This window comes from Trifolium pratense, linkage group LG1 (assembly GCF_020283565.1).
Source record: "Trifolium pratense cultivar HEN17-A07 linkage group LG1, ARS_RC_1.1, whole genome shotgun sequence".
NCBI classification, from domain to species: Eukaryota; Viridiplantae; Streptophyta; class Magnoliopsida; order Fabales; family Fabaceae; genus Trifolium; species Trifolium pratense.
The window spans coordinates 3274660-3286740 of record NC_060059.1 but is presented as its reverse complement, the minus strand read 5'-3'; the positions used below and the strand labels follow the sequence as shown (position 1 = coordinate 3286740).

Here is a 12081-nt window from a genome sequence, read left to right as displayed (position 1 = left end):
TCTTTTTGGGACGGAGGGAGTACTTTTTTTGTTTTGTTGTCACCACCAACATCCGGTCTACTGGATCGCCTAAGCTGGTTTAGAGGTCAACTTTGACATAAAGTGGTTTAAGCTCCATTCGATCGTAATTGCAGAGGATTGAATCGTGTTCCTCCGTATTAAATCTAGTATCAATTACTACCGAACTAAGTAACAATGAATAAAATATCGACCGTGATACTTTTAAAATTATATTACTACCATACAACGCATTTTAACACTTCCCAAAAAATTTATCCATATATTTCTGAAAAACTATTTGTATAAACTAAAAAACAATAGAAATGAATTAAAATTGTGAATGAACTAGGACAAAAAGTGTCCATTAAAAAACAATTAAAACCGAAAAATGCATCTCTGTGAGTGAATAAAATAAAACGTAAAAAATAGAAAATAAAATTAAAATAATGGAGCAAAAGCTTGGTGTTGAAGAAGAAGAGGTTTAATCGAGGCTTTCATTCATTCCTCGAGAGAACTGAGCTAAAGCTCGCGATGAAGAATTCAGAAGAAAAAGAAGGAGAAGAAGAAGAAGAAGAAGCATTGTCAAGAGCTGCAAAATCCACAGATGAACTTTACCTTCTTCGAGACACTTATTACCCTCAAAACCCTCACGATAGAATCTCATCATTGCAACAACTTTCCGATCTCATTCTCAATCTCCTTGATTCCGTTCCTCTAGGTCATTCCCTTCTTCTTCTTCCGTCATTTTCATTCAACTTTTCCTTAAATTATATGGAAATTAAATAATTAATCAAAATCCTTTTCAAATTTCTGTACATTCATGCTTTAATTTATACTGTATGGTTGAAAAATTAGTTCCTAGGTCATGTTTGGAATAAACAGCTTAATTAATCACTTCTTCTTGTAACCGTATAGAAGCGTTTGTCATATAATAATAACTGCTTGTGTATAAGTTATATCAGTAACTATAAGCACGTTATTCTGGAGAGCTTATGAAAATAAGTTAAAAACAGTTTATGTCAGTAGATAAACTTAAATAAGTCGATTCAAGTGCTGAGAAACTGCTATACTGTTGTTTACACTGCTATATTATTATTATTATTATTATTATTATTATTATTATTATTATTATTATTATTATTATTACCCTTGGAATCTCTGTTACTTGGAATGGCGTTTAGACTGTTTTGGTCAATACTACATTTCAACTGATGTCTGATATCTGACTCTAGGAAGTTAGAGATGTTCCTCATTATCTCGTTTGTTATTGAAATTCTGTCTACTTTTTTCAGAAGAAAGAAAATCACCTGCGCAACGGGCAATATATGAATATCTTAGAGGGAAGGTATTAGATGTATTTCCTGAATATAAGAAAGAAGCGGAGGATCATCTATCAAAAGCTGTAAGCATGATTGAATTATTAGTAGTTTATTTGATTTTGTGTTTTTCTACTTATGTTTGTGTAATTTATTTAATTTTAATAGTTTAATCTTCTATTGTTCAGGTTAAGTTGAATCCATCTCTTGCTGATGCTTGGCTATGTTTAGGAAACTGTATTTGGAAAAAAGGAGATTTATCTGCAGCAAAAAACTGCCTCAATCTTGCGTTAAACAAGGTAAAAGTGGATTGTGGATTACCTTGCATAATTACCAGATAGGAACTTAGTCTATGGAATGCATTAGTTTTCATTTAAATCATTATGTTCATATAAGAATGGAATTCTGCTATTAACTTAGCTGTGAAGCATAATCTTAGTTGCAGAATTCACTGTAGTTACCAGGAAACTGCGCATTGATAACATACCGATTAAAACATTATAACGTACCACAAACCCAACTAACAAGCCGATTATGTATACCCCCAAGTACCTAATACCTCAAGAGTTGCGTGCCCGAACCATACCATGTACCAAAGCGAATTGCGATTGCAAACCAGGTGACTATGATCAGAATGCTTAGATCTTAAGGGATAAATGTTTGTCATTAAATCTTGTTATTTTGGTGTCAAATCTTGTGATTTCGTCATACATTACAGGATGAGAGTTTAGACTTTAGAGGTTATAGTTGAAAAATATGATGGTAGATTGTAATCTTTCCTCCAACTGATATTCTATCTATTTTTAGATGTATTAGTATACAAGGCAGTTGTCTATTTTCAAAAGAAGTTTATGCTTATATTACCAGAACAGTTGTATAGTTTTGTTAATAGAGCTTATCATGTGGAGCAAATAACTGCGAACCTGTGTGTCAAACAGGGCGAAAACTAAGTGTATCTAGTAGTTTGTATTTATTTGTCGGAGTTATCTTTTACATAATCTGGTTGTTGTTATTGATGGGAAATATAAATTTTGTAGCAATGTTACATACTTTCTGTAATGGTTCTGATGCATGTTGAGTTCCTTATTCTTTTTTTCTTTTTCATGCTTTTAAGTTATTTCACAGTGGCTATCTGGCTCCTTAAGAGTCGAAGTAATAGTAATGTCTCTTTTATAAATCATGGTTGACAAAAATAGTTTGTTCTTGGTTATGTGGTATTAGATGTGAACCCCTAGAGGATTTACTTTGAGGAAAGGACATTTATTGTTATCTTTAAATATTTTCTATATTTTAATATAAGGAAGATGCTTTAGGGTACCTGTTAAGGAACCAAATATAGTAATAATTCTTTGGATGTTGTGTATTCAATCCTTTAAAAGTTTAGAAAATGCTATTTTATACAAAACTAGGGCACTTGTTAGCATGACCCTTAATATAAATATTGAAAATCTACCGGAGGCCATTACCTTTTTCTCCCGAGTCTCGGTTTCATTTTACTCTGGTTGAGATTCTGTGTATTGAACTGATGAGTGATGAATTGATAGATATTGGTTGTTTATGCAGGGTCCTAACAAAAAGATTCTTTGTCAATTATCGATGCTTAAAAGAAGCATGTCTCAAGGTAGGGATTCCACTTTTACCTTTATCTTTTTAAGATCTGTTTTTCAGTTGTGGTAATTTCTTTAGCACTGTTATTTGGTTTTATTTACGTAGATAATGTGTAGAGTCTTATTTTTCTTTTTCCTCGTCTGTCTTTTCTTCACTGATCTTAGGAATCTTGATACTAACTAATCAGATAATTTGATTATATAAAGTAGTTAGTTCTTAATCCGTTTTTTATGTAGTATCTAGAGAAAATCTCCCTCATTCACCAGAGAAATGGGTACAAAATCCTTCTTGAGATTTTATAATTGTAGAAAATGTCTTATTTCTTACGATAATGCGATATGTTATGATTGCTTGCACTTATACAGGGTACTGCCTTATTAGTGGTCTCACAAATATGATTATTTGTAAGATGATGTCGCTTGAGGTTATTGATTGCATTTCTGCAAGAGGATTGAATTACATAAGTTGAATGACTTAATGAACATAGAAATGCGAAAAAAAACCCATAGTGTTGATGTCCATAATTTATTTGCAAGCCGTTATTTTAGTTTCCTTTATTTATGATGCCCCAAAATTTGAGCACACAAACATAATGAAAATGTGAAAGGATAGTGTGATGACAGAGGAAAAGTGGTGCAAGTGAGAATGGTGGAAAATTGGGAAAGTGGAAAGAGAAAATAAGCTGTAAGTTAACTATTTTTATGATAAAAGTTGACTGGATGTAAACATAAGAGAGATAAAGAAACCTGTAGTCTGGTCTTGAGGTACAGAATATGCTTGCAAGTGGTTATTTAGTTTGTTTTATAATGCACTGGAATTTGAGCATGCACACTTGTATGCGGAAAAATGAAAAGCTGGGAAGGAGAGTGCAATGACAAAGGGAAATTGGTGCAGGTAAGAATGAAGGAAAACGGGGAAAGTGGAGAGAAAAAGTGAATTGTAAATTACCTATTTAGTATAGCATTATTAAACTACTCATAACCCTACAATTCTTTTATGTGTCTTACAAATTGTGAATAGAATAAGTACTTTGTATTTTTTGTAGAGAAAATTAGGAATGGATGGAATACTATTTAATAGTAGATTCATTACTGTGCTTGTTTGTTACGAAATCAGGTGCGGATAATCAAGCAGAACTTGTTGATGAAAGCATTCAACATGCCAAGGAAGCAATTGCTTTGGATGTCAAGGATGGGAACTCTTGGTGTAAGATTTTAAATTAGTTGTTATTATTACTATTATTATTATTATTATTATTATTATTAATTTTAAAAATGAATCTTGTTATTATTAAAATAAACCTTGATGGATTGATTGCATATATTTTCTTGTAGGAAGCGAGAAAACTCTTCATCAATATTTTTGTCGAAGTACATAATATATTAATATGATATGGCATTCACAGATTTTGAAAATACTTTTAGATAGTGTTTATGCCACACTTTTATTCGTTAAAATACAAGAGAATTGATGCAATTAAATTTCATATATTTTCTAAATTTCTGGTTTGGATAATCACATACAAATTCAATGCAATACAATTTTACAAAGTGCTGTCAATATCTTCGTACATTTATATTTATACATTGAAATGTTAATATAAATATTATAATCATACAAATACAAATACAATGTCACCCCCAGTATTGAAAACCTTGTCAATCAGCGCACAACACTGCAAGCTTCCTCTTCCTTGTCAGACGTCGCTGGCAGTCAATTTGGCATTTTTATATTGTAGGACTTGTTTTTCCAAAGAATTTCCAATCTGGTTTCCAAGATTAACCAATCTTTCATTTCTGACGCCAATGAGCAAAACTTCTTCGATTTTAACCTCACAAGCTGAACCAGTACAAGAGTCTGCTCTTTGGTTTATGCTGACAAACAAAAAGATGATAAGCAGCACTGTGAAAAGGCTCATAGTTGTCAAACAATGCTGCTAAACATCTAGAAAATACTTGCTATTGAAGATCGAAGAGTCCCATGGTTGAAGCTAATGAACATGGATGAGAACGACGAGAAACACAGTGGTGGATTTCAAAATTTGCACCTGCAGAGAACTTTTGAAATTTGCACCTGGATGTAAAACAATTACTTTTTAAATTGCCTTATGCAAACACTGTTTTTCTTTTCCTGAAATGTACTGTGATCATTGAAATTGAATATGAGAAACCGGTTATTCTTTTTTGGCTGCCCTAAGAGACTTGCTACCTTAATACTTTTAATGCTTCTCCTTGTACATTGTGACCGAACATAATTCATCTTTAAATCTTCATTTTCCTTTTTTATTATTGTGTTAAATCTTATTTTTTATAAATAACATGCAATACTTTTTGTCTTTTGAGCCCCATTTGACTATCTGATCTTCTTGACAGATAATCTTGGAAATGCATATCTTACAAGTTTTTTTGTCACTGGAGGTTGGGATCATACCAGACTTTCGCATTCTTTAAAAGCATATCAAAATGCTGTGAGTAAGAAGAGGAAGGATTTAATTTTAGCTGCAATAATATGCATATGATAAATATGTAGCTTCCTTTTGGTTATTTTTATTCTACTCGTAAGTACATGGAGACGTGTGGAAGACCTAATGTTTGGTCAATATGTACCAGGAGAAAGATGAAGGTATCAAGTCCAATCCAGACTTTTACTTTAACAGTGCCACTGTAAGTTGCACTTGATCCTTTATTCTACTTCATTGTGTTTAAGTCTTCATCAGAGAAGTGTTTGGAGATTGAATATGTTTGCTTACTTTTTTTTTCTCCTGTAACTTTGGTGTCATATTTATCAGTTTATCAGCTTCTGCCTTTCTAGAATTTATATAAAAAATAATATTTAATCATCAAAATCACATATAGTGCATGAATTGTGTATTGGGTTTGCTGGAGTTTTTATTGTCTATCTAAATAATTTGTTACAGGCTAACAAATATCTAGAGAACTACGAGAGGGCCCTTAGTGGATTTGAGGCTGCTGCTTTGAAGGATCCAGGTCTCAATGCTGCCGAGGAGGTTCAGAAAATTGTCAATTTACTTGACAAGGTGGACAATCTTTTGAGGGTAATGAAATTTTCTTTGGCTATGTAGTAATGATCTATGCCAGTAATTTGTTGATACATTTTTTCATATTTTTCAATAGCTTGATATCCTGGTGCGGGGGGATTCTTTTTCTATTCCGTTAATTTCTGAAGTACCGTTTTTTCTTCTTTTACAAGAAATGGGTTGTAGTTGTCATCTTATTTTGAGGGAGGCTGCTGGTTTATATACAATTTATTATGTACAGGTGCATGTAAGAGCTAAGCGAATCGCCTCTTTGGCAGCATCATTGGCTGTTGTAAATTGTAAGCATGTTTCTGGCATCACTATAGTATATTTATTTAGTAATATACTGACTAGATTCATGTCTACATTTTGGTGGAAGTGAAATCGTCATACAGAACAGTTACCATAGACCTTCTTTCAGAGGGTCTTAATAGAGCTCTAGCAGTACAGGGGAAGGTGATATTCTTTATTAGGAGTGACGGTGTTGCTCCTCTGTAAGTCTTCTGCTCTAGAAACATATTTTTCAATTTTTATAATCTTTTGTATCAAAATTTCCTATTTCTACTTGAATTCACTTGTTTAAATGCATTTTCCTCAATAATACTGGATTGGAACAATATGATATTTAAGATAAAATATAGTAAATTTGAATTGGTTATGATGTGGGTTGATTCATGTGGTTGATCTCACCTTGTGGGAAGATGCTTTTCTGTTGTTGTACAAGATAAATTTGGTTTGTCAGACCAATTCGGAAGTAAATCTGCATCATTTAGCACTGTGCAATTTTGGATTTGGTTGTAGGTTTTTTCTTATTATTTTGAGCAAAGGACCCGTGGGTGGTACAGGAATAACATGCCAAGATCCTTTTAGTTAATAGTTCCTTTTTTTTAAAAAAATATACCTGACTGATTGTTCCAAAATAATAACTTTCATTTGTGTTAGAAGAAAATATCAAACGTGTTTAAGGGGTGCTGTAATTTTTCAGAATATATTTCCATTCCCTTTATGTTAATATCTTGATAAAGTTGCAATCTATGCATAAATTGGACTCGGATGATCTTTGTTTTTGTCATTTTGCAGATACTATTTGTTGTGTGATTCAAACCAAACTTGCTTTGTTCTCTCAGTTTATGGTGTGCGTCAGGATGTGGTAAGAATTGCTGATGAAGTTTTATGACATCATTTCTTCTTGTTTTCTTCCTAGCCACATTTTTCAAAGAGTTACAAGTCACTTGCATAAATTTCCACGGAGACAAACCAGTTGCATGGTTCTTTCTCATTTCTTTGTAAATAATTGATTGGGGTGGGTAGTCTACAATCTACACTTAAAGAGATATTTACTATACATAACTTAAAAATAAACAATTTGTTTTTACATAATCTCAATCTTCTAAGCACATGATCTTTGGTGCAATTAATGTCTGTCGGTAAAATGATGTGCTGTGATAATTGATAACCATCGACATTGACATGAACAGGGATAAGAAAAGACCAAATATGCAATAATAGTGAGCAGTTTCAGACGTGCTGAATATAGGTTTGGTTCAGCCGATATAAGACCCCATCAAGTTGTAGATAAATAATTTTTTGGTCATTTTTCTCTCTCTTTTGGAAGAACCTATTTGGATTTTTCTTATAATACAAGCACTTCTGTAAGTACTTGAAAGAATTTTAGAAAGAACTTATGATAGGTTTATATGTTGTTTTCTGTTTATTTTCATTAGCTCATTATATCCCTCCGATTGTGAAGAATAGCTTATACATAATCTCTTATATGATAAATGTTTATTAATTAAGTGTTTTGGGGCAATTTATCCAAGCACATTGGGGCAATTTTTTTCTTTCTGTCCTACGTACTGTTATAATTATCAATTGAAGAATTATTGTTGTGTTAAACGAGCTCTTGTGAATGTTATCCAGATTAAAGGAGGAGATCAGCTCACATTGCTTGATCCTTGTTTTCGTGAAGTTGATGTTTCCTGGAAGGAGAAGGTACACTTTTATTGAAAGATATTCTTGATTTAATGCAAAAATTTGCCAATTCCTCTTTGAAATAAAAACATGTCATTCTGATTAAGGGTTTACCTTGGCTCATTCATGTGTAAATAGCATTACCAGTTCAAATCTATACGCCTGGATTTCTATGAGCAAGTGCTTGTTAATGGAAAAGCTCTGACTCCGCAGCAAGCTATTCATACGTCGATATATGCACAGCATAAACCATGAACAGACCACTGCTAAATAGATATGTGTTCTACTTCTGCTTGTCTTTGGCTGATGGTGAGTTGGTGTTGCATGCTATGTCCATTTTGTTGATATGTATAGAGGTGAATTTAGTGTCTAAGTTGTGGGTCACAAACACAGAATAGAAAAAGATACTGGAGTGTAAAGTTTCACATTTGGTTTCCTCATCACAAGTTTTGCTTTTGTCAAATATGATAGTTTTTCTAAGATTCTCTTTTTATCTTTTCGATGCTACAAAACATGTTTTTGTAATATTCTTGCTGTATACGATCAGATTTTGGTCTAGTACAAGGGTTTAATCTCCCACAAATGTGGCGACCTACAGTTTAAACTTCAGCCGGGATAAATGCCCACATTTATTGTGACATAGTGCCTTGAACATGGTTACTTTCTGGGATGGGAACCTATGAAAAACACAATTGTAATCTTGCACAATTATCTTTTATAACTCCTGCACTTTGGCAAGGTAAAATGGTTAGAAAATTTTAAACTTTGCATAAGCATTATCTTTGTTACTATCCATCAGCCATTAGATCCCAAAAGAGGTTTTCACTATAAAAAATAATTGCCAAAAGAGGTTTTTACCTGTATTTAGGTATTTGTGTGTTTGTTAACTTACTTTTTTTTCAGTGTTAACTTATTTTAGATTTTAGATGATGGTAGTAATAATCTGGACGTCTTAAATGTGTCTCAAGACTAATTTAGTTTGTATTCAAATACTTTTATAATTAAAATGAACTAGTCTCTTGTAAAATCCGGCTGAAACTTTCTTCTAAGATGAACATCTAGTTACAAATAAATTCTAGTGATATTTTCATTGAATAGAAATCAAGTGTTCTTCATCTATAAAAGTTTACTATGAATTATTTAATGAACTACTAATAGGTAAAAGATGTAATCAAACGAATTGATTTTTTTTTTTTTTATTCATGTTTAGACTTGCTTTTTCTTCTTCTTTTTTATACTTTTCAGACTCGTTCTTCTATATAAAAGAATGTCTTTTTACAATTAGTTAGCGAAAATATCAAATATTAATTTTTCTAATGCAAGTTCAATCCTCTTACAAATATAAGTTACACTAGTATCAAGTAAGTTCCACTTAAGAGTTTTACTTTGTAAGTTCAAATTTCTTTGAGATTGAGACACATGTAAAATGACCATGGTTGATAGACGAAATCGTAAAGCCATTGAAAATCACACACACACAAAGTGGAGTGACTGGGGTTCGAATCTCGGTCCTGACGTCCGACACTAGCAATTTCGATATTTCTGTCAGTTGAGCTAGGACTTGTGGACAAAAGATCAATAATATTACAGTACTTTAATTAGTAAAAAAAAAAAAAAGAAATGCTAATAAGTGTTTTCTTTAATTGGTAAATTATGCACGCGTATTTATTACTTTTACATGTTTTTGACTTTTATTTTCAAGATAAGATTTCTCTTTATAAATTTCTTAAACAACATCTCTAATGCAGGTTAATTTAGTAGTATTTTTTTTTTTCAAACTTAGTACCACAAATTTAAAGATTTATGTTTGTCTAAATACAAGAGATTATTCAAGACAATATGCAAGTCTTTTCTAAGTTTTGATTTATCTTGAGATATACTTTATGGAAAATGTACTCATTAAAACTTTAAATAGTTTTTTTTATTTAATTTTTATGGAAATGCGTAAAGTCAATGCATTGGAATTTGTAGTATTTTACTTTTTGAATAAAAAGTTTCTTTAAATGAAACGCTTAAAAAGTGTCCGGGGCAATCGTTAACAAGACTCATGCTTTATTTAACAGACTAAATTATTCTTAATTACAAATTTGAAGTGCTTCATGACACAGAAGTAGCAGTGTAACACACACCCCTGTCGTTCAATTAATTAAACGAACAAAGTTGGTGGTTGTGTTAGTGTCATACATTGTCTGTATTCTCAATAAATTCCTTCATGCATGCGGTAAGTTATGTCTGTATCATGATTTCTATGCAATGCCATTTATGTTATGTCATGAAACTAAATGAAATAAATGTGCAGCTATATATAGTTTTATGTTCTTAGCTTCTTCATGCATCATCATCCACCAACTCAGTTTCCTCAAAGTTGTAATTGCTCTCACTGTGAAAACACTTCAATGGAGAATGAATTTGTTAAGACATTTTCTGAATCATATGCAATGAAAGGAGGAGAGGGTCCTCACAGTTATGCTCAAAACTCCAAAGTTCAGGTATGATACCAATACCTTTTTCCTATACTTATCTCAAATTATTATATTTAACTAACATGCAATGCAATTATATAATGTAACATTAATTTTTCTTGATATGGTTCACATAATAAATATGTTGAAATAATTAACCACATATTATTTATTTTTCTGCAGAGAGTAGGAATTGAAGCTGCTAAAAGCTTAATCCAAAAAGCAATAGCCACCAAATTTGATGCCAACACTAATTCTACTTATTCTAGGAAACAAATTTGCATTGCAGATTTAGGTTGTTCCACAGGACCAAACACCTTCATTGCAATTCAATGCATAATAGAAGCAATAGAGCTTCAATACAAGTCAAAAGGTCTTACTATCCCAGATTTCCAAGTTTTCTTCAATGACCATATTTCAAATGATTTCAACACACTCTTCAAAAACTTTCCATCAAACAGAAACTACTTTGCATCTGGTGTTCCTGGCTCTTTCTATGGAAGATTGTTTCCAAAGGAAAGTATTAATGTATTTCATTCATCTGCATCACTAAGTTGGATCGCTAAGGTTCCTGAAGAGATCACAGACAGAAGTTCTGCTGCTTGGAACAAAGGGAGAATTCATTACACAAATGCTCCAAAAGAAGTTGTAGATGCTTATGCAAATCAGTATCAGAAAGACATGGAAATTTTCTTGCATGCAAGAGCTGAAGAGCTTGTGGGAAATGGACTAATGGCACTTCAAATTCCTGCTGCAAATGATGTAACTTTTCATTCAGAATTTTACTGGGGTAAAAAGTTTGAGCTTCTTGGAACTTGCCTAGTAGACATGGCCAAGGAGGTAAGGAACTGCTCCTTTTTTATATATTTTAAATGGTCACTAAAATCAGTTTCTAAATCGGTCATAAAAATCAGTTTAGTGGAACATCGGTCGCCGCTAAATCAATGACTAAAATATTTTGGAAGTTTCTTTTTCCACCCTCATGTGTACTTTAGAATTTAGATGGATAAAAGCATCTCTCAAATATTTTTGCGACCGATTTAGAGACTAAATTGTGTTAGGTTAATAATTTCAAAGATTCAGTCTCTAAATCGATCTTTGTAGTGACTAATTATCTTCGGTCTCTTAAACGGTCACTATATAGAATTTTTGAGGAGCGTATAGAGTCAGTATTTGTGATGACTAGCACCTATGGTTGCAGGGAAAAGTTGAAGAAGAAAAAGTGGACACTTTCAATCTACCAATATTTTTCTCACCACTTAAGGATCTGATAAAAATTCTTGAAAGCAATGATGATTTCATCATAGAGCAAATGGAAACAATAGATGCTAAAAGCCACTTCATCCCAGTTAATGCTCAAATGTTTGCTTCATTACACAGAGCTGCACTGGAAGGAGTAATTGAGAACCATTTTGGAGATGAAATTTTGGATGAACTCTTTGATCGCTATACTAAGAAAGTGATGGAAATTCCTGCTATGTTGGATATGCAAAACCTTAATGTAGTTGCACTCTTTGTCCTTCTTAGGCGCAAGGTGTAGTAGCATAACTAGTAATGAATAATAATAATTAATATGCATTACTACCTTAAGTAATTTATAGTTTGTTGTGTAAACTTTTACATTTTATCCTTTTTTTTTTAAAAAAAATCAATCGTTAGTTGGTTCAGTGGTGATTGGCGCTGAACT

The 12081-nt window shown here is 32.2% G+C and overlaps 2 protein-coding genes across 2 annotated transcripts; both read left to right on the top strand.

The window, feature by feature from the left end:
* The first annotated feature begins 359 nt into the window (after positions 1 to 359).
* LOC123885489 (tetratricopeptide repeat protein 5-like) lies at positions 360 to 8541 on the top strand. Its single transcript, XM_045934773.1, has 13 exons — positions 360 to 718; positions 1293 to 1402; positions 1505 to 1615; positions 2880 to 2937; positions 4041 to 4130; positions 5297 to 5391; positions 5534 to 5587; positions 5842 to 5979; positions 6203 to 6260; positions 6341 to 6455; positions 7042 to 7111; positions 7882 to 7953; positions 8071 to 8541. Exons 1-13 carry the CDS (start codon positions 532 to 534, stop codon positions 8185 to 8187), a joined length of 1275 nt encoding a protein of 424 aa, XP_045790729.1. The 5' UTR covers positions 360 to 531; the 3' UTR covers positions 8188 to 8541.
* A 1740-nt stretch (positions 8542 to 10281) lies between these two features.
* LOC123885480 (loganic acid O-methyltransferase) lies at positions 10282 to 11986 on the top strand. The gene is made up of 3 exons (XM_045934767.1): positions 10282 to 10421; positions 10578 to 11234; positions 11596 to 11986. Exons 1-3 carry the CDS (start codon positions 10329 to 10331, stop codon positions 11932 to 11934), a joined length of 1089 nt encoding a protein of 362 aa, XP_045790723.1. The 5' UTR covers positions 10282 to 10328; the 3' UTR covers positions 11935 to 11986.
* The last annotated feature ends 95 nt before the right edge of the window (positions 11987 to 12081 follow it).